The sequence below is a fragment of the Bubalus bubalis genome, chromosome 11 (assembly GCF_019923935.1).
Source record: "Bubalus bubalis isolate 160015118507 breed Murrah chromosome 11, NDDB_SH_1, whole genome shotgun sequence".
In the NCBI taxonomy this organism is placed as follows: Eukaryota; Metazoa; Chordata; class Mammalia; order Artiodactyla; family Bovidae; genus Bubalus; species Bubalus bubalis.
The window spans coordinates 57,498,557-57,521,546 of record NC_059167.1 but is presented as its reverse complement, the minus strand read 5'-3'; the positions used below and the strand labels follow the sequence as shown (position 1 = coordinate 57,521,546).

The 22,990-nt window shown below is 40.6% G+C and overlaps 1 protein-coding gene across 14 annotated transcripts in view; it reads left to right on the top strand.

Annotated features, from left to right (window-relative positions):
• The window catches only part of CSNK1G1 (casein kinase 1 gamma 1), a 152,764-nt gene that overhangs the window by 106,147 nt on the left and 23,627 nt on the right, over nucleotides 1-22,990 (top strand). For 13 of the 14 annotated variants that reach the window (XM_025295764.3, XM_025295769.3, XM_025295766.3 and 10 more), the window contains 6 exons: nucleotides 132-283; nucleotides 1,637-1,871; nucleotides 9,833-9,918; nucleotides 11,741-11,825; nucleotides 12,114-12,262; nucleotides 13,180-13,284. In XM_025295764.3, coding sequence (XP_025151549.1) covers nucleotides 132-283; nucleotides 1,637-1,871; nucleotides 9,833-9,918; nucleotides 11,741-11,825; nucleotides 12,114-12,262; nucleotides 13,180-13,284 — 812 coding nt within the window. Of the gene's footprint in view, nucleotides 1-131; nucleotides 284-1,636; nucleotides 1,872-9,832; nucleotides 9,919-11,740; nucleotides 11,826-12,113; nucleotides 12,263-13,179; nucleotides 13,285-17,622; nucleotides 19,020-22,990 lie in introns of those variants that run through there. The other variant, XM_025295768.3, reaches the window with a different exon arrangement.

Below are 22,990 nucleotides of genomic sequence, written 5' to 3'. Positions count from 1 at the left end.
GTAGGAACTGTGAAAGAAAACGAAAATCTCACAAGTTGTATTCCCTTTTGTTCCGCTTCATGCTGATGCAGCTGTGTCATATTTTGGTCTTTGGTCCCTCACTCTGCACCCCATTTTCCCTCTGCTTTCAGGTGAAGGTCTCCCACAGGTGTATTACTTTGGACCATGTGGGAAGTACAACGCCATGGTGCTGGAGCTTCTCGGCCCTAGCTTGGAGGACTTGTTTGACCTCTGTGACCGGACGTTTACTTTGAAGACTGTGTTAATGATAGCCATTCAGTTGGTAAGTTGGCGTTGCTCTTCTGCCTAGGGGTGGGAGGGGCAGGTCCCCTAACCACATCCTTGTGTGTCTGTTGGCATTTACCAGCTCTGGTGACACCTTGTGAATGCACATTTCCTGGCTTGGTGGCATTGTAGACAGCTGGCTGGGGCAAAAAGGGTTAACCCAAGAAGTCACACTGTATTTGCCGTTTGCTCTATTTTAAGAGTTTGCACCTTGGAGCAATACTCTGCCCTTAACTGAAGCGCAGGTGTTACATAGGGAGAAAGAGGATGATTTGGTGACAGTTGCTCAAATGCAGGTAACTTCTTGGTTGTCTTATTTATAGGTTTTAAACACATGACTGTAAAGTTTTGTCACATCCTCCCTCTTTCCTTACCATCACATCCAAGAAGAGATGGAAAATATAACCCACTGCCCCAGAATCAGATTTCAGAGTAGACCAAGAACCTGCCTTAGGTCTCTGGCCTCTAGTTCTCACAGAGACCAACACAGCTAAAGCTGTGTCTCAGCACCTACCAAATCCCACACCAATACCGGTTTAAGGAACAGTTAAGACAGTCACTTTGAGAAGTTTGTCAGCCCCTCTGCACAAGGGTGTAGATGCGTCTCTGTGAGTCTGAAATGGTGATGGTCTCACCCACTTTAAAGACTTGGAAATGTTAGAAAACTGATCTTGACTTTAGAAAAAAGTTCAAATGCCCAAGCTCCCTTTCTATACTAAGCAGAAATGATTTAAAGGTAGAAATGAACTTAATGAAATTTGAAAACATGTTTTATTTGGGGCTATGTTTACTTTCTCATAAAAACTGTACTCCTACCTCCGCCGTTAGTTAGCTCTGTGATATTAGTTCAGTCAGCTTCTCTGGGCCTCCCTTTCCTTATTTCTGCAACAAAGAGACAGCGTATAGGAAGGTGTGGGCAGGAGGTGAAGGAGGCAGCAGCATCTGTCTTCAGAGGCCACCACCATATTATTTCCTGCCTGGGAGTAATTCTTGCCTCTCAAATGCTTTCCTTTTGCAGTAACATAAAAACATTAATTGTGTTCACCATTTGCAAGTTGTCACTTGCAAATGTCACTTGCAAGTTGTCACGGTGAAGTAAAACCGTATACTATCATTTTAGCTGAACCATACTATCCTTTTCTCTTTTATCTTCATATTTGTCATGTATGTATTAGTATCAGAAAATACGTTCTGATTTACAAGAGTAAAGTGACTCTGGGTGGTGAAGAAATAAGTTTTATTTTAATTTCAGTAATTACAACTTTGAGCTGATAAAAGGAAACGTTTTGGAGTATTTTTGTAATAAGCTTCTTCAGAGTAGTATTTGTATCACTGTCATTCTCTCTTTTAGCTTTCCCGAATGGAGTATGTCCACTCAAAGAATCTCATCTACCGAGATGTCAAGCCAGAGAACTTCCTGATCGGTCGACAAGGCAATAAGAAAGAGCATGTTATACACATTATAGACTTTGGACTGGCCAAGGAATACATTGACCCTGAAACCAAAAAACATATACCTTATAGGGAACACAAAAGTTTAACTGGAACAGCAAGATACATGTCTATCAACACGCATCTTGGCAAAGGTGTGTTTATTTTCAGCTCCAAGAAAGAGGCAGGTTGTTAAAACACCTTTTTATTCCCAAAACACTTTTGTACCCACTGTGCATTACAACTTGTGATTCTTATTGCTTCACAGGGTAAGTGATGTTTATACTTGAGAAATTAAGATGGTAAGTCAGTGACTTTCTCAGTATCCTGTTGACAGCTTAAGGATTTTTAATTATTTGTTTCCTAGTGCTGTTTTTTCAGCAGTGTGGATACTTTAATGACTGAATTAAGGTGATAGCATCTTGGTAAGTTTAGTGATGAGTTTGATAGCTACATACACATGGCCCCCTATATAACCTGAAAAGGCCATCAGGCTGATCTTTGGAGAAGGGTACTTCATTAAAATATGGACCAGGCTTCTGTTCTCTGTGCATAGTTCCGTGACTCATTTTTCCAAGAAAAGCCTATGTCTTATATTCAGTGAAAATACATTTGCTTTTCCATGAGTCTTGAGTTTTTTTTACTCATGATAGACAATTTGGACAAATATTGCTAAAAGCTCTAGTCAAGACAGAAGGCCTTCCATGTTAGAGAGACTAGTCCAGAGCGAGTATTTGTGAGAGAAGCCTAAGGAACAGTGGGAAGGCTTAGTTGGTAGGACTCTGGGCCCTCAGCAGCTTCTCCAGGAAAGCTTCCCTATTTGTCTGTTTTATATATTGGGCTTTCATGGAAGATTCTATGTGAAGAAAAGGTACTGAGGTGATTGAAAAGATATGTTTGAAAACCACCACTGTAGACAGTAGACATATAAACAGAGTATTAGACTCCTAGATATAGCTCATTATATAAGGTGTTTAAATATTAATGAACTATTTACACAATAAGTATTTTAAAGACTAATGTAAGCACCTACAAAGTTGCTTCATTGAGTACACTACTCAGAGATTCAGGTGAGGATTCTAGTGAAGAATAAAAATGACATTACCAAGTGGTGTGATACAACCTAAGTTGAAATGAATGCTGTCGGGATTTTTTTGCTAACTACCTGGATATTCTCACGTAACTAAATATAATAGTTTAAAATTAGACTGGAAGGTTCTCTGCCACTTTTTATTGGTGACACTTTGGACAAGTATCAAACTTGTCCAAAACTTGTCCCTAAAACTGACCTGTAAAAATAGAGTAATATTTCACAAGGATGTGTTGCAGGTTGAATGAGTGATAACATGTAACACGGTTCTGTTGCAGAGTGCTCAGAATTCCCTTCTTCCTTCCTTTTCACAAAGAGACTGTGGTACATAGGAAAGTCATGATCATTTGGTTTCACTGACAGTCTGGAAGTTGTTCTGATGTCTGCTTCCTGGGCTCAGCATTTATGTTCTGATTTTATTATTCTTATCAGGAAAAGCAAGAACAGATAAGAAATATGTATTCCGTGTTGTTTGTTTAAGGTACAATGTAATGATTAAGAAAAGGGGATGTAAATTCAGGCTCTTTAAAATAAACTTGTATGGGCCAATAACCTTCCTCTTTCACCATCAGTTATCTCATCTGCCTTGAAATGTTTATGTTAATAGTACCTTATAGCATAGGGTTCTGTGAGATAATGCATATAAACTGTTTAGGATGTTGCTTAATAATACTAAAGACTGTATAATGGTAGTTACCATTTATTCAACAAAATATGTTTTAAGAATCTACTGTCATCAGACTGGGTTCCTTTATCTCTCGGTGTAGCTGTTTCTGCTGGAATTTTTGAGTTTAGCTCCACATGTGGACTTCCTGAGTTCCAGGGTTTTTTTCAGGTCAGATCCAGCCTGTCACCATATTTGTCTGTAATGTCCCCATTATAGAGAATACATATAGGTGGTTGTCACATGCCCTTTAAATTCTCTGGCCATGGTCTCAAACTGAGAGAGGTTTCTGTAGGAACTGTAATCCTATTGGTTTGCAAATGTGTAGCTTCTTTTATGTTGTAATGGAAAAAAGAAGTGTATCTTTTCAAATTGAACTAAAGAGAATTGCCTGTTAATTTTGCGAAGGCACAAAACAAGGGAAGCACTAAACCTGACATTCACTGCATTAGATTACTCACCTTCCCACTGATTAAACCTACCCATTTTATATTCCTTAATATTTGAAGTTAGGGTGAGGACACTGGGTCACCTGGCTCCTTTCCTTCAACGAAATATATTTGACCTAAAATCAAGCTTGCAATGCAGGTAAACCAAGCACATCTTTCTGACTGATTGAAAGGAACCCTTTATCAGTTCAGTTCAGTTCAGTCACTCAGTCGTGTCCAACTCTTTGCAACCCATGGACTGCAGCACGCCAGGCCTCCCTGTCCATTGCCAACTCCCAGAGTTTGTTCAAACTCATGTCCACTGAGTCGGTGATGCCATCCAACCATCTCATCCTCTGTCATCCCCTTCTCCCGCCTTCAATCTTTCCCAGCATCAGGGTCTTTTTAAATGAGTCAGCTCTTTGCATCAGGGGGCCAAAGTATTGGAGTTTCAGCTTCAGCATCAGTCCTTCCAATGAATATTCAGGACTGACTTCCTTTAGGATGGACTGGTTGGATCTCCTTGTAGTCCAAGGGACTCTCAAGATCTTCTCCCACACCACAGTTCAAAAGCATCAATTCTTCGGCACTCAGCTTTGTTTATAGACCAACTCTCACATCCATACATGACTACTGGAAAAACCATAGCTTTGACTAGACGGACCTTTGTTGGCAAAGTAATATCTCTGCTTTTTAATATGCAGTCTAGGTTGGTGATAACTTTTCTTCCAAGGAGCAAGCGTCTTTTAATTTCATGGCTGCAGTCACCATCTGCAGTGATTTTGGAGCCCCCCCAAAAATAAAGTCTCTCACTGTTTCCACTGTTTCTCCATCTATTTGCTATGAAGTGATGGGACCAGATACCATGATCTTAGTTTTCAGAATATTGAGTTTTAAGCCAACTTTTTCACTCATCAAGAGGCTCTTTAGTTCTTGGTTGCTTTCTGCCACAAGGGTGGTGTCATCTGCATATCTGAAGTTATTGATATTTCTCCCGGCAATCTTGACTCCAGCTGTCCTTCATCTAGGCTCGCGTTTCACATGATGTACTCTGCGTATAAGTTAAATAAGCAGGCTGACAGTATAAAGCCTTGACATATTCCTTTCCTGATTTGGAACCAGTCTGTTGTTCCATGTCCAGTTCTGACTGTTGCTTCCTGACCTGCATACAGATTTCTCAGGAGGCAGGTCAGGCGGTCTGGTATTCCTATCTCTTTCAGAATTTTCCACAGTTTGTTGTGGTCCACACAGTCAAAGGCTTTGGCATAGTCAATAAAACAGAAGTAAATGTTTTTCTGGAACTCTGGTGCTTTTTTGATGATCCAGCATATGTTGGCAATTTGATCTCTGGTTCCTCTGCCTTTTCTAAATCCAGCTTGAACATCTGGAAGTTCATGGTTCACGTACTGTTGAAGCCTGGCTGGAAGAATTTTGAGCATTATTTTACTAGCGTGTGAGACGAGTACATTTGTGCAGTAGTTTGAGCATTCTTTGGCATTGCCTTTCTTAGGGATTGGAATGAACACTGACCTTTTCCAGTCCTGTGGCCACTGCTGAGTTTTCCAAATTTGCTGGCGTATTGAGTGCAGCACTTTCACAGCATCATCTTTTAGGATTTGAAATAGCTCATCTGGAATTCCATCACCTCTACTAGCTTTGTTCGCAGTGATGTTTCCTAAGGTCCACTTGACTTTGCATTCCAGGATGTCTGGCTCTCGGCGAGTGATCACACTATTCGTGGTTATCCGGGTCATGAAGATCCTTTTTGTACAGTTCTTCTGTGTATTCTTGCCACCTCTTCTTAATATCTTCTGCTTCTGTTAGGTCCATACCATGTCTGTCCTGTATCGAGCCCATCTTTGCATGAAATGTTCCCTTGGTATCTCTGATTTTCTTGAAGAGATCTCTAGTCTTCCCTCTTCTGTTGTTTTCCTCTATTTCTTTGCACTGATCACTGAGGAAGGCTTTCTTATCTCTCCTGCTATTCTTTGGAACTCTGCATTCAAATGGGTATATCTTTCCTTTTCTCCTTTGCCCTTCGCTTCTCTTCTATTCACAGCTATTTGTAAGGCCTCCTCAGACAACCATTTGGATGGTCTTGCTCCCTGTCTCCTGTACAGTGTCACAAACCTCCATCCATAGTTCTTCTGGCACTCTATCAGATCTAATCCCTTAAATCTATTTCTCACTTCCACTGTATAATTGTCAGGGATTTCATTTAGGTCATACCTGAATGGTCTAGTGGTTTTCCCTACCTTCTTCAGTTTAAGTCTGGATTTGGCAATAAAGAGTTCATGGTCTGTGCCACAGTCAGCTCCCAGTCTAGTTTTCACTGACTGTACAGAGCTTCTCCATCTTTGGCTGCAAAGAATACAAGCAGTCTGATTTTGGTATTGGCCTATCTGGTGATGCCCATGTGTAGAGTCTTCTCTTATGTTGTTGGAAGAGGGTATTTGCTATGACCAGTGCATTCTCTTGGCAAAACTCTATTAGCCTGTGCCCTGCTTCATTATGTACTCCACAGCCAGATTTGCCTGTTACTCCAGGTATTTCCTGACTTCCTACTTTTACATTCCAGTCCCCTATAATAAAAAGGACATCTTTTTTGGGTGTTAGTTCTAGAAGGTCTTGTAGGTCTTCATAGAACTATTCAACTTTGGCTTCTTCAGCATTACCCGTTGGGGCATAGACTTGGATTACTGTGATATAGAATGGTTTGCCTTGGAAACGAACAGAGATCATTCTGTCATTTTTGAGATTGCATCCAGGTACTGCATTTCAGACTCTTTTGTTGCTATGATGGCTACTCCCTTTCTTCTAAGGGATTCTTGCCCACAGTAGTAGATATAATGGTCATCTGAGTTAAATTCACCCAATCCAGTCTGTTTTAGTTCTCTGATTTCTAAAATGTTAATGTTCACTCTTGCCATCTCCTGTTTGACTACTTCCAATTCGCCTTGATTGATGGACCTAACATTCCAAGTTCCTATGCAACATTGCTCTTTACAACATCGGACTTTACTTCCATCACCAGTCACATCCACAGCTGGGTGTTGTTTTTGCTTTGGCTCCGTCCTTTCATTCTTTCTGGAGTTATTTCTCCACTGATCTCTGGTATCATATTGGGCACCTACTGACCTAGGGAGTTCATGTTTCAGTGTCCTATCTTTTTGCCTTTTCATACTGTTCATGGGGTTTTCAAGGCAAGAATACTGAAGTGGTTTGCCATTCCCGTCTCCAGTGGACCATGTTTTGTCAGACCTCTGCACCACGACCCGTCCGTCTTGGGTGGCCCTTTATGATATGGATGAATATGATGCGGATGAAGCCTTTATGATGTGGATGAATTTGTGTCCTCCAGGTCTCACTGGTATTGAAACCTTTCTTCTTTGAAAATAAAAATAACCTTCATGAAAAAACAAGGGCATCAGGAAATACTGAATTGAATGAATGTGGAGTATTCAAAGAAATATGGAAATAAAGCCTGGCTCCGTTTTTCATTCTCATTTTTTAAAAGATGTTTATGATTTAAATTGGGGCTTCCCAGATGGCTCAGTCATAAAAGAATCCACCTGCCAATGTAGGAACCATGGGTTCGATATCTAGGTTGTGAAGATTCCCTGAAGGAGGAAATGGCAACCCACTCCAGTATTCTTGCCTGGAAAATCCCGTGGACAGAGAAGCCTGGTGAGTTACAGTCCACGGGGTGGCAAAGAGTCAGATGCAACTAAGCACAAGCATGATGGCTTAAATTATCATAGATTATCTTTGAATTTTAGAGGTGGAAAATGACTGTTCATAGTATCTAAATCAATCATTTCGTTTTCAGATGAGGAAATTGAGGCCCAAAAGGTGACTTGGCCATGCTTGATTTTGCATGCATTAATAAACTAATGGAAAGGAATAGGCCAAGACCTAGATAACCTGACTTAGGAACCGTTATTTTTCTTACCATCCCATATCCCACAGCTTTTTTGTGTGTGATTTTCAGTATTTGAAGTTATTTTATTACTCATTCTGGTGAGTTTAAATGTGTTTAGTATATTTTAGGGGGGTTAATTTTTTTTTTTAATCTCATTTTATAATGGATTTTGCTGTGAAGAAAAGTTGGGCTTATTTCTGTTGTACAATTACTCAAAATGTGGGGAGTTTCGCCCTCTAGTGCCCAACCAGCTAAAATACAACCATTTGTCCCTGGATTTTTTTCTTTTTATTAAAGGGGCCTCCTTACAGGAAGTAGATGTAAAAATAGAGGAGATGAGTAGGTTTGATACAGTGTGAGAACCTGCAGGGTGTGGTTTCTCTGTCTGCCCTGCTTGTGGGAGGCCCGGATTCACCCTGCCTGTTCTTTCTCTTTTTGTGTATCTTTAGGTTCTGTTAACAGAATCTGTTAACAACATCTGTAGTCAGAAGCTTCTGGTGGCCTTGCTCTTTGTCTTCGTTCTTTCAAGGATTATTTCGATTGCTGTGTATCAGCTCAACTTTATCTCTCTTGTCAGGGTGCTGCCCCTTGCCATTAAGTGACCTAACTTGCGAAAACCTCCTCCTTCATCTGCACTGTAGAGTACTATTCACTCTTTTCCATGCAAATTTCCTATGATAGAGGCGGCAGTGAAAGTATTGTGCTTTTGTATTTTGAGTTACCTGAGAAGCTTTTCCTGCCTCCCTGATTCTGTTGGGTTTTACTTTGTACACAAAGAAAACAAAAGTCAAGTTGAAGGTAGTCTCTTATTTTTATATCTCTCATTTCCTTTGATAAAGCCCCGGACTTGATTCTGAAAAATAAACACGTAAAATGTCTGAGATGAATTATAATTGGCAAATTAAAAGTGGAAGAATGTGCTACTTCTGTTGCCTGACAGCCAAAGATGTATAGGATGTTTTCCGAGATGTAGTTACAGTTTTTAAATTAACTATTCTGCAGTTCTTTATCATCCTTATCTTCCCAATTTAAAGAAAAGAAAGCAAAATACAGCAACTTGTTTTACATTCTAAGCTCGCTGAATGTAAGGATACTGGTTTATGTGCCCATAAAGGGCACCTTAGTAATACATTTTAGGTCTTTCTTAAGGTGGCTGTGGTACAAATGGAATGGAGCTAAGGATTATGTCAAATGAATAAAAAGCACTAGGCATGTATACTGGGCTTCTCTGGTGGCTCAGATAGTAGAGAATCTGCCTGCAATGTGAGAGACCTGGGTTTGATCCCTGGGTTGGGAAGATCCCCTGGAGAAGGGAATGGTGACTCACTTCAGTATTCTTGCCCGGGAAGTCCCATGGACAGAGGAGCCTGGTGAGCTACATTGCATGGGGTTGCAAAAAGTCAGACATGACTGAGCAAGTAACATACACCCACACACTCACACACACAAGGAAATCCCATGGACAGAGGAACCTGGCAAGCTACAGTCCATGGGGTCACAAAGAATAGGACATGACTGAGCGACTAACACACACACACACACGTATGCTAGGCATTCTGCAGCTTGTGTCTTTGCAGGCCTAGCCAGAAGGACTGTTCTAACAGCCTCAGCTACTCCACCTGCTGCTCACTTTTCACAGTGGTAACCAAAGAGCAGTTGTAGCCCATGCACTAGAAATAACATTTGTTATTTCTTACTTTCAGGAAGTATCTTACTTTCAGGAAGGTGACAGCATCGAGTGAGTAGTACTCGCTGTTCAGTGATTTGGACTGGGTTTTAGTTTAGACTTGCTCTTTTCACTTGGTATTTACTTGCCAGTAACAGATCTAAGCAAAGGAAGTACACACTGTTTTTGGTTTTGATCTAAAATACCACCCCTGATATAGTTATACAGAGGATTAGTAAGCAGAGCCTTTCCAGAGCAGACAGGTTTTTGAAGGGATTACTTGGGTTTGCACCCCTTTCTGATTTAATAACTGCAAACATAATGTGTGATCTGTCTTCCCTTTTAGAGCAGAGCCGGCGCGATGATTTGGAAGCCCTGGGCCATATGTTCATGTATTTCCTTCGAGGCAGCCTTCCCTGGCAAGGACTCAAGGTATCCTTGGAAGTGCTTAGTGGAGGGCTTTGCTGAAATACTTAGCTGATAATGAAAGGGGTGGCTGACTTGATGCTATAAGAAGCACAGAGGGGACAATCGGCTCCAGAGATGCAAGGCAGGAACTACATTAGTCTGTAATGTAAATACTCACCTGGGCTTGGGAAGCTCTGTTTTCCCATTTGTCTTCTTCCCCTTCTGAAGCCTTCTTCCTTGTGTTTGTAATTTCTTCCCTCATCCCCTCCCAGCCTTGTCAGTGCTGCTTTTCTCTCTGTGTTGATATTCCTTCTTCACTACACAGTAGTGTAGTGTTCCCAGTGCGTTGGGGAATTTATGGAACAGATTGCTGACAGCAACTTCTACACATTTTACACAAGGCCAGCAGGGTTAGGTGTACCCGTAACAGGAACTGGGAAATACGTGTTTGTCCTGTATAGGCCAAGAACCCACCTGAACTAAACAAAACTCCAGGTTTAATATTGCTGTTCAAGTGTTCTATTGAATAAATGCCTATGCGTACAATAGCCGTTCCTTGTGAAATGAGTAGTTTAAATACCCTTCCTTAGGTAGGTGTCAGTACAGTGCATTTGTGTCAGGGTTAGCTATTAATTATAGTTACAACCATTATAATGATTACCCTGTGCCTCTAGCTGCCTGGACTAGGAAATGGTGAGCTTCTTACCCATTCTAAGACCCATTAGATAGCTAAATGCAAGACTTGTTTGAGTTGTAATTTACTTCAGTACGTTAGTATATAAAGAAACTTTATCAGTAGCTTTGGGTACCATACAGTCCCTCCCTCCCTCCCAGAGGCCTGAAGGATTCATTTTGCTGTGATTTCTTGGACATTTGTGCTGAAAAGTGAGGCTTTTATTCCCTTTCCTTTGCCTTTAAATTCCTCTCCTAACATCTCTTCCATGGTCTTCTCCTAGTTGCATACCTTCTCATTGATATTGATAGTTGTCAAATAGAGTTTCACATCCTATCTGCTCATCATACAGCCAAGCAATGCATTCTTGTATTATTAATTGCTTGAAATTTTCTCATGACCCATGAATCATTTTAGGGTAGTTGTAGATTTAAAATGTCCCCAACATAACTTCAAAACATAATTGCTTAAAGCTGGGGTCAGCAGGCTAGGTAGACCCTCATGCAGATCCCTTGAGACCACATTATTGGTCCACGCTCCACAAGCCCTCTGTCTGCAGTCTTAAGCAAGCCAGACTTGGCTACTTTGAGCCACTGACATATAGCAAACCTGTCTGTTAGCCATGCCTGTATTATAGCTAACGTTTTCTACTTGCCCCCATTTGGATTAGCAATATTTTTTCTTTTCTTTTTTTTTTTTTTAATTGAAGGTGATTGCTTTACAGAATTTTCTGGCTTTCTGTCATACATCAACAGGAATCAGCCATAAGTACACTCATATGGATTAGCAATATTTTTAATCTTATCTAGAGCTGATCAAAGAATGAGAAGGTTGAATTGCATTTGAACCCTAGTGCCCATGGGACATTACTAAGCTGTTACAGTTTCGAATTTATTTTTTTATCCTAGTCCCTCATGCCATTACATTTGATGGTGTTTATCTGAGACTACTAAATATATTTGCCAGTAAAGCTTTCCAGAACAGCAGATGTTCTGTGCATGTCTAAATGTATCATCTCTAGTACATTTCTTATTTGTCAGTATTAGAAAAAAATTGAGATGATCTAATAAACCCTGACAGTTTGAGTGAAACAGTCATAATGTCCCCAGACGTATTGGACCTCCCATACTTAGCACCTCTTTCCAAGTAACTTTTTCTCTTTATTCTCTACAGGCTGATACCTTAAAAGAAAGATATCAAAAAATTGGTGACACCAAAAGGAATACTCCCATTGAAGTTCTCTGTGAAAACTTCCCAGGTAGGATGCCAACAGGACCCTCCAGCCGGTGCCACTGGAGCCTTGAAGGAGGTGGAAACCATGCCTTTCTTAGTATCTCTAGATAAGGGTCCTCTCCAAAAAAATTTACATTTCCTCTTATTGTTATTTAAATCAAGATAGATTTTTATCACTTTGATTTGATCCATGAAACAAAAAACACATCAGTGGCAGATACAATCTGTGCAGGTACTCCTTGCCTGGTCCAGAGCTTCTCCCCACGGGAAGCATTCAGCTAACGAGCATGGCCTTTAACCTCTTTCCTAACAGAGGAGATGGCAACCTACCTGCGATATGTCAGGCGATTAGACTTCTTTGAAAAACCTGACTATGAGTATTTACGGACGCTCTTCACAGACCTCTTTGAAAGGAAAGGCTACACCTTTGACTACGCGTATGATTGGGTTGGGAGGCCTATTGTAAGTATCTTCTTTCTCCCTCGATCCCCTCAGACCAGCACTGTCTCACCCCTTGCCAGACTTTCTGCCTACATCTGTGGGGAAAAAGCAGTCCTTTGTAGACTTTCCATTTACCAGCCTTTTCAGGGAGATGCCATATATTGCTCTCACTAGAGCAGTGAAGGAGTTACTCCTGCTGTGTTTTTAAGATTATGACCGCTATGACCTAAGATACCAGAATTTAAGTCAGGTTTTTAAAAATTCCTTCTTTATTTTTGGCTGTGCTGGGTCTTCTTGCTGTGCGCAGGCTTTCTCTGGTTGTGGAGAGTGGGAGCTACTCTCCGTTGCGATGGATGGGCGTCTCATTGCAGGGACTCCTCTTGCTGTGGAGCACGAGCTTCAGGGCACACGGGCTCAAAGTTGTGCTGCAAGGACTTAGCTGCCCTGCGGTATGCGGGATCTTAGTTCCCAGACTGGGGGTTGAGCCCATGTCCCCTGAATTGACAAGTAGATTCTTAAGCACCAGACAAGTCCCAAGTCAGTTTTTAAGAAGAAATTTAGTTTGAATGATCCAGGAGCTGGTACTCCATAAGCTGTTAAGGTACCTGACTTCTGTTGGACTGGAGCCCAATGCCTGAGGAAACTTCTGAATTTGCTCTTATAGTCTACGGTCCAAGGACTTGAGGGAATGCTAACAGTTGTCATTGTGGGATGTTCTTATTCTTTTCGAAGACGTGCTCCTCTCCAGTGAACTGTTGAGGACCAAACTGTCTCCCTTTTGTAGATAAGCAAACTGAGAAGGCAAGGTTTGAAACCAGCCTTTGTGTAATGATAATAGTAATAATAATGACTACTATTCTGTTAGAATGATGCTGTCCTTTGCAGAGTATTAAGTTGGACCTATTCTCCCCAATTGACTTTTTGTTGCATTTTTCCAGCCCACTCCGGTAGGGTCAGTTCATGTAGATTCTGGTGCATCTGCCATAACTCGAGAAAGCCACACACACAGGGATCGGCCATCACAACAGCCTCTACGAAATCAGGTATGTCTTGGGCCTTTATTATTTCAGAAATCCCACTTCTTCATGACTAATATTAAAACCCAAATTCATTAGCTTCTCTGCTTAAGTGTATGTACTAAAATGAAAGAGAGCTTGCTGTTACTCACAGTTGTGGTGTAGCATTCTAGCATCCCTCAGGGTTGTGTAAGGCCACTGAGATGTGGCCAGATGTCTTACCCAAAGCATCCACACTAGAGAAGCTGGACCTGTCAGAATCTGTTGGCTGAAAGGGACAGTTTGCCACAGTTCCAAAGACACTGGATGGATAGACAGGTAACCCACCTTGGGTGTCATCTGTAGTCCAGTGTGGAGCTCTCACCCCGGCTGGTTTTTCCTTGGTGATTAAGAAGGGTGGGTAATTTGGACTTCCAGCTGATGTAGGTATGAACTGGCACCTCTACCCCACCTCTGACCTTGTGTCCAGGTTAATTTTATAGCCTGCCAGGATCTGGGCCTGTAGTGAAGACACAGCTTTGCTTTAGACCATTCCAGAGAAGGCAGCGTCATCTGTCCTTCAGTGTTCATGGTTTGGGAAATTAGTGGTTAAATGAGAGGTTTCTCTTAACCTGAAGACAGAGGAGGCAAACCACCAAAAAAAAAAATCAAATTTGACAGCATTGAAGAAAGGGATGACTGATTGGGAAGTAAATACGATAAATCCTTATGACATATATATTGTTAAGAGAAAAATCAGTACCTCAGTAAATAAAGAAGCACTGAATAATAAACAGATACACACACATAATCATTATCACCTATCAAATTAGCTTGTTTACCTTTATTCCTGACTTCACTGTTTTATATTTACAAACATTTTTACAATAAAATGCAAAAGTCACTTCTCTCACAGATGTACCTGTGAACACGTGTATACCTGTGGCGGATTCATTTTGATATTTGGCAAAACTAATACAATTATGTAAAGTTTAAAAATAAAATAAAATTAAAAACATAAAAATAGTATGTAGACTCCAGGTGCCCCCTCCAAAACAAAACAAAAAAAGTACTATATTGAGGTATATACACATGCACATACATACATATATACAGTGGAGTACATACACAGATACAGATAGACTCACCACTAAATACATACTTTTGGCAAAATGTGTGGCGTTTTGGGGTAAGAAAAAACATACAAAGGAAAGAATTCTACGTATTGGTGGATTAAGGAGAGAGTAGGTTGGCAAAAAAGATGAGGTTTAGCAAACTGTGCCTACTAGTTGGGTCTAGAGTTACAGACTTTAATCAGGGTACTTGGCTAGTGGCTCTATTTTGACTAACTTGTGATCTGACAGCAGAGTACTGTTGACTTCTGCAGTTCTCCCCTACTGCTCTTTTTGAAAATACTGAACTTTCCTGGTGATCCATTGGTTGAGACTCTGAGCTCCCAATGCAGGGGGCACAGGTTCAGTCCCTGCTCAGGGAACTAGGATCCCACATGTTGCCCAATATAGCCAAAAAAGCTTTTTTTTTTTTTAAACAATAATAATAAAAACTAAAGTGTGTAGAGTGCACAGTTCAACTGACATTCTTACACATTGCTCTTGACTTCGCAAATTGTTACAAATTCCCTAGAAAGTAATTTGATAAAGTTATAAACTTCTCTGAAAGAATAATTTTACTTCTTAGACTCAATTGTAATAAAACAATTCAAGATAAACTGCCACAATGCCATTTCTAGCAGAGTTTTAGAAATGATCCACATATCCAATTATAAGAGGATGGTTACAGATCTGCTCAAATCTTTTATCAAATAAACTGGGTTGTAATAAGATGAATTGTAATGTATTTATTCAGTGGAATATTGTCTAGCCACTTAAAAAAATATTTAGGAAAACTTGTAGCAACCTGAAAAGGTTTTATGGTTGTATAGTAAAGAAATCACAGTACAAAATTAGAAATACCTCATGATTCCCTTTAGGGGAAAAGAAAATGAGGAAGTCAGCTGGAGGCTGCTGCTGTTGCTAAGTCGCTTCAGTTGTGTCCGACTCTGTGTGACCCCATAGATGGCAGCCCACCAGGCTCCTCCGTCCCTGGGATTCTCCAGGCAAGAACACTGGTGTGGGTTGCCATTTCCTTCTCCAGTGCATGCACGCATGCTAAGTCTGGTCGTGTCCGACTCTGTGCGACCCTATGGACAGCAGCCCACAGGCTCCTCTGTCCACAGGATTCTCTAGGCAAGAATACTGGAGTGGGTTGCCAGTTCCTTCTCCATAATTGGAGGAGATAATACCAAAATATTAAGAGGCTTATGGTTGGAAGTCATAGTACTGTGGGTAATATTTTTCCAAACTATACTATAATGAAGTTATGTTACCTTATAATGAAAAATACATTTAAATGGTAAAGGTATGAAAGAAACTTAAAAATGTTAAATAGTCAGTGAATGCATAACATATCTCCCTGCTTGTGTTTTTAGAATATTTGAAAACTAAAATATGTATTTCTTTTAGTTCCCCTTGTCATTTCTGCTTCAGTGAATTCATAATTAACGCTGCTCTTTTGAATGAATTTTAAAGGTATAGGTAAAAGAGGTGGTTGAAAACCTACATTGCCAGGATGGAATATGAGGTTATACCTCGTGTCTGAGTAAAAAGTACAGTGAATTTCAGTGTACTTTTAAGTGAAAGGTCATTAAACCAGAATATATAATTCAGAGATCTCATGTACAATGCAGGAACCTTCCTTTTGTAGAGTTGAGTCTTGAATGCCCGTGTGATTTTTTTTTTCTTTTAGGGTTTTTCATATCCATGGCTGCTAAGAAATGTCCCACGTCAGTGCACGTTTTATACGTCCTTTCCAGCAGAATTCTGAGTTCTTGCTGGGTAGGATTCCCTCTGCACTGTGTGCTGTGGGTAAATGGATTCCTAGTGTCTGTTCAGCCTTTACACTGTGTCTTAGTGTGTGGTCTTATTGCTTTTGTTCCATCTTTTGGGCTGTTTCCTTATGCTTTTTTTTTTTTTCTTTTTTTTTTTTAAGACTATTCTTTTCAAGTTTTGAAATCACCAAAAGAAGAAAGTAAAATCTCTCCTTGAGAGAGATTGAAGGTATTTACTTTAGGTACAGCTAACCTTTTTTAAGCAATTTTAACTTAGTAATCTAACAGAAGACTTTCTATGAAAAAATATGTCCTGGAGATACCAAAATATATAGGGAGTCCTTGTCCTAACAGAACTGACAAGCAGATAAGCCAAGTAGCCAGATGTCTTGTAACACAAGGCAAAATGAATGATTTATCTCCAGGGATTGGAAGAAGGAGACTTTTCGTCTGGTCTGAGCATGACAAAGAATTTGATTAAAGAAGCTGCACTTGAAAGGCTCTTGAAAGAAAGAACTGGGTGGAAATGAAAGAGGCATTCCAAGCAAAAAGGAAATATGAGCAACAATGAATTATCTGGTTCCATTTTGCTAAAATACATTCTGTGAATAAAGGAGACAAGGCTAGGAAAATAGATTGGAGCCTTTGGATAAATGTCCTGAAATATGGGACTGCTGAAGAGTTAGTATTTAATTTCAGTAGAGAATAGGTACTCGAGGGTTTCAAACTGAAGAGAGATTAGAGCAAAACTTGGCTTTAGAAATCTTTGACTTGTAAGGTGATAATAACCTAGCAGCCAGTATGGAGACCAATGAAGACAGTAAATTCCCTTGAGAGGTAAAGGTGGACTATAATGGTGAAAAGTGAAATAAAATTGAAAAATAATGCAGGGAAATAATCTGTCAGAATTAGGAGCTCACATGTCGGGCGGGGTTGAGGGAGAAGGATGAGTCAGAGCTGGTGCTGTGCTTTCCAGCTGAAGGTGGATGGCAGGCAGAGAGGACGGCTCACAGAAGAAAACCTGAGTGATCTTTGGAGATGACTTTGATGGTAATGCCTGAAGAGCCTGCTTATTCTGAATAAATCTGCCCATTAATTGTGTGGTAGGGGAGTGAGCCTGGGATTAGCAGTCTTTGTTTAGTTATCTACTTTGAGTAGAAGAAGAAGGATGATAAGCTCAGAACTTGCTTTTAGCTTATCCTGAGACTTAGGCTATAGGACATTTAAGATTTGGGGGGCCTCAGCTTCCACAGATGGTGAGTCTTGTAAGGACAAAGATTTTTGTTGTTTTGTTCACTACTATATCCCTAACACCTGAAAGAATGTTTGGAACAGAAGGCAGTCAAGAAATAATTATTTGAATGATAAATGAAATTTAATCTGTCAGATGAGAAGTTTAGATGAAATCAGATGTTTGTTTAAAATATAGATTTTTATTTACCCTTCCAAGAAAAAGAAATTTTAAACTTTTTTTTTCTTCTTTTTTCTGTTTCCACCAGGAGTCATTCTGCCTTGTTTGGCAGTCAGAGTAGGGCTAGATTGTGTGCTCAAGGGGAAAGGTTTAAAGAAACACATCACCGACTTCCATCTTCCATAGTGATCTAATGGTTAAGAATTCACCTGCCAATGTAGGGGACACAGTTTTGATCCCTGGTCTGGGAAGAATCCACATGCCGTGGAGCAGCTAAGCCCAGGTGCCACAACTCCTGAAGCCTGTATACCTGGAGCCCTCGTTCCACAACAAAAGAAGCAACCGTAGTGAGAAGCCCACACACCATGACAAAGCGTAGCCCCCTCCTGCTACCACAGAGAGGTATCCCCTTCTCTGCCACAACTAGAGAAGGCCCAAGTGCAGCAACGAAGACCCAGCCATAAATAAATAAATAAATGTTTCTGAAAAAAACAAAAAGACACAACAGGCTTTTGCTGCAAACCAAGTTCAGGATAATGTATTAGTTCTCCTCCATCACATTGGGAATTTTTTAGAGAAATTTTGCTTTGCTGGTCTATAATGTAGTTATATTGAATTGAATTGAATACTGTTTGGTTCCTAGATGCAGTAATAGATCCTAACCATGATGGCCAAAGAACTGCATTTAAACTCATCTGTATTGGATCTGTATTTTAAAACTATTTTAATACCAGATGCTTAAGAACAATTTCTTTGAACGTTAATTTACCCAGCTAGAGAATTGTAATTAAATCATGAGTTTGGGTAGAATAAATATTTCTAAAAGCTAAATCCATTCAAAAGGGTCCCAACGGGTTAGTCATTTCTGTGATTTTACCCTGGGTGTTTGTCCTTTGTCAGTTCTAAAGACAGTCAGTCTTGCCATGACTCAGGTTCCTCTTAAAGAACTCGGTATTACCATTCATTAGGAAGACAGTGAAAACTTTTAATAGTTCTGCCTGTTTCTACCTGACAAAGCTTCCCTTGGATTGGCTGATGAAATTCGATCAGGAAGTAAGTCCTGCCAGTATCCAGACAGCTTCTCCTAACGTGCAGTGTGTGGTACTGTTGAAGGTTTTATGCAGTGTGTTTGTTCAACATGCTAAATATAGCATATTGCATTGACTGGCATGTGTATGCAGCAGCAGCACATCCTTTCAGAGCTTTTAGCTTGTGACTGTCCTTACATAGGTAGATGCTACACAAATACATACTTCTGTGGTTCAGCAGTTTTGATAGTTTCCTTTTTCTCCCATAGATCCCTTTTATTTGGTAGATTTTCTGTAGGCATTTGAAGAAGGACTGCTTGGGCTAAAAGGAAGAACAGATCTGTTACAGAAGAACTATACAAAAAAAGATTTTCATGACCCAGATAATCACGATGGTGTGATCACCCACCTAGAGCCAGACATCCTGGAATGCAAAGTCAAATGGGCCTTAGGAAACATCACTGCAAACAAAGCTAGTGGAGGTGATGGAATTCCAGTTGAGCTATTTCAAATCCTGAAAGATGATGTTGTGAAAGTGCTGCACTCAATGTGCCAGCAAATTTGGAAAACTCAGCGGTGGCCACAGGACTGGAAAAGGTCAGTTTTCATTCCAATCCCAAAGAAAGGCAATGCCAAGGAATGTTCAGACTATAGCACAATTGCATTCATCTCACGTGCTAGCAAAGTAATGCTCAAAATTCTCCAAGCCAGGCTTCAGCAATACGTAGACCGTGAACTTCCAGATGTTCAAGCTGGATTTTCTAGAAAAGGCAGAGGAGCCAGAGATCAAATTCCCAGCATCCGTTGGATCATCAAAAAAGCAAGAGGGTTCCAGAAAAACATCTACTTCTGCTTTATTGACTGTGGATCACAACAAACTGTGGAAAATTCTTAAAGAGATGGGATTACCAGACCACCTGACCTGCCTCCTGAGAAATCTGTATGCAGGTCATGAAGTAACAGTTAGAACCGGACAAGAAACAACAGACTGGTTCCAGATCGGGACAGGAGTACGTCAAGGCTGTATATTGTCACCCTGCTTATTTAACTTATATGCAGAGTACATCATGTGAATGCCAGGCTGGATGAAGCACAAGCTGAGGTCAAGATTGCCGAGAGAAATATCAGTAACCTCAGATATGCAGATGATACCACCCTTATGGCAGAAAGTGAAGAAGAACTAAAGAGCCTCTTGATAAAAGTCAAAGAGGAGAGTGAAAAAGTTGGTTTAAAACTCAACATTCAGAAAACTAAGATCATGGCATCTGGTCCTATCACTTCATGGCAAATATATGGGGAAACAATGGAAATGGTGAGAGACTATTTTGGGGGGGCTCCAAAATCACTGCAGATGTGACTCCAGTCATGAAATTAAAAGACACTTGCTCCTTGGAAGGAAAGCTATGACCAACCTAGACAGCATATTAAAAAGCAGAGACATTACTTTGCCAACAAAGGTCTGTCTAGTCAAGGCTATGGTTTTCCCAGTGGTCGTGTAGGGATGTGAGAGTTGGTCTATAAAGAAGACTGAGCACTGAAGTATTGATGCTTTTGAACTGTGGTGTTGGAGAAGACTCTTGAGAGTCCCTTGGACTGCAAGGAAATCCAACCATTCTATCCTAAGGGAAATCAGTCCTGAATATTCATTGGAAGGACTAATGCTGAAGCTGAAACTCCAATACTTTGGACACCTAATGCAAAGAACTGACTCGTATCAGTCCATGGGGTTGCAAAGAGTCAGACAGTACTGAGTGACAGAACTGAACTGAACTGAAGAGTCATATTGACTGCCGAGAATTACTAAATTCTGCTAGACACAGTGTCCTACCCCTGATTATACTGAATCTTCAAATACTACTTACTCATTTTTATAGAAGCAGCATAAGTTTAAGGGAGAGAAAGTCATATCGAATTCTGAAGAAGATATGCCCTAATAAAAGTGTAATTTGGATTTGTTCTGTTTGTGACTGGACTCCAAGGCATTTGACTTAAGGAATATATAGCCTTAGAAAAATACACCGTGGTTTAGTGCTGTGATGCTTAATGAATGAAGTGCCTCATAAGCTTAGCTTTTCCAAAGGGGAGGTTAGGCCGGATTGCTAAGTAGGTGGTCAGAGATCTTCATAAAATGAATTCCTTTACTATTACTTTTTTTAAGTCCAGTAGCCTTAAAAAAAAAAAAAAAAAAGCAGCTGTTAAATTCTCAGTTCCTTTCCTTTCACAGAGTACTGCCTGGTTTTCAGTGAGGTTCAGTGTTTTCTAGTTTAAGGGGCAGATGTGTTTGTGCAGAGATCTCTTGCCTACTTCTGACCATGTGCGATTTCCTGACTGGCTGCCTATTGTCCAGCGGGAGCTCAGGTGTGGAGACTGCGCTCTTGCCCTACCTGCCTCCATCCCAGAGCTCAGTGCAGAATGAGCCATCCCTCCTCATTGCTGGGACCTAAACTCCAAGGGGGTATTGCAAGAAACAAGTGCACAACTGAAATAGTCTTTTTCTCAGCTTCTCCCCTTCAGTGACGTCATCTCTGTGCTCACCTCTGCTCGCTCTTTTTCTCTTTTAATAGGGTCATACTGGAGTAGTTATCTGTCTGTTTATTTGTGGCTGCGCCAGGTCTTAGTTGCTGCTCTAGTTGCAGCGTGTGGGCTTCTCCCTGTGGAGGCGTTTCTCGTTGCACAGCGCCTGCAGGCTTAGTTGCGGCCCAGGGCCTAGTTGCCCCTCGGCGTGTGGGATCTTAGTTCTCAGACCAGGGATCAAACCCATGTCCCTTGCATTGGCAGGTGGATTCTTTTTGTTTTTGTTGTTTTTAATATTATTTATTTATGTTTATACTGTATTTAACTTTGTTTTTGGTTGTGGTGGGTCTTCATCTTCTGTAGTTGCAGTGCATGGACTTCTCACTGCGCTGGCTTCTCTTGCTGTGGAGCACAGGCTCTCTAGGCACACAGGCTTCAGTCGTTGTAGTGCTTGAGCTCCATGGTTGTGGCTCACAGGCCAAGAGTGTGCAGGCTTCAGTAGCTGTAACTTGCAGACCCTAGAGCCTGGGCTCAGTAGTGTGGCACACAGGAGGGTGACTCTGCAGTAATCCTACCTAGATAAATCATCATTCCATACAGAACGTGTATTGTGCCATTTTGAGTAAGAATAAAATAAGATGTGATTAGAGAATTTCAAACCTTTAAGGATAGTTTTTGTGATTTTTTTTCCCCCAGAACTTCACAGAATCGATACCGCTGTCTCTATGGACCTATATAGTATTGGGCTTGGAAAAAATCCCCTCCAGATTGTTATCAGTGATGTTCTGATATCTCTGATATTTGATCAAGTTTGTAGAAATCAGGAACTCATTATTGGTACAGCTGACAGGTTGCATGTAAAAATCCCTGTCTGGCATAGGAAAATTGGTTCTGTTTCATGAGCTTTATAATATAGTATATTTAACATGCTGCATTAAAATTTTGAAAGTGTGGTAAAACAGAATGTAATCTAGTGTATTCATTACTAACCTTTTGGTACTATTTAATGTCTATTTTTGTTAATTACAGTTGAAGACTGTGATTATATAATGAAGTCTAGAAGATTGACATGGGAGGCAACTTTTGAAAGTATTTTAGGAGCCATAAAGTAAAATGGATGAGATCCATTTTATAGATGGAATCAAAATTAATTTTTCAAAATAACTATATAAGAAAAAATAAGATTTGGTGGTTTGTTCGCTACAACAGGAGGGATATTTGCCTGCCTTCTGCTTTAGAAAAATTGCCTTATCACCAAAAGAAATTTGAGATAATTAAAGCCGTAGACAGAGGTGGTTATCTGAGGTGTTCTCAGACTCTGCTTTCTTGCCCTCCCATTAGTATCGTTCTTCCCACTGTCTGTCCATGAATCCCTCCCAAGTGGTTGTTCGAAGATGTTCACTTCCTCTGCCCTAGCAAAGGGGTGGTTTCAACTTTTTACACTAGGCTTACATGTTTTCCCTAAACTATTTTTTGTAGCTTTGCTTTTGATTTATGCTCTGCTCGGTTGCTATTTTTTGTTTGTTTCTATGTTCACCTACTACATAGTGAACCACACATTTCCACGCAGGTAATACAGTCCCAGCTGAAGATTTTAAAGCATTACCCCAAGGAATTCCCACTACTAGAGATTCCTGCTGGTGCCTTGGGGACTTACACACTCCGTGTGGACCTTTGTCTTTGAAATAATGCAGAGAGATTGGTTTTGTTGAATGACTCTCCTGATTGCTTTTTAGATAGACATGTTGCATGAATGATTTTTACCAATGAAGGGTTTACATGGTGACCTCCACTGGTTTGCTTGATACTTAACTGGCTCCTGTGCTGATTACGCCTGTCATAACTCCTGTGTATACAGCATCGCCTAGAGTACCTCTCAAGGACAGGTAGACTAGCAGAATGCTGTCGAGGTTG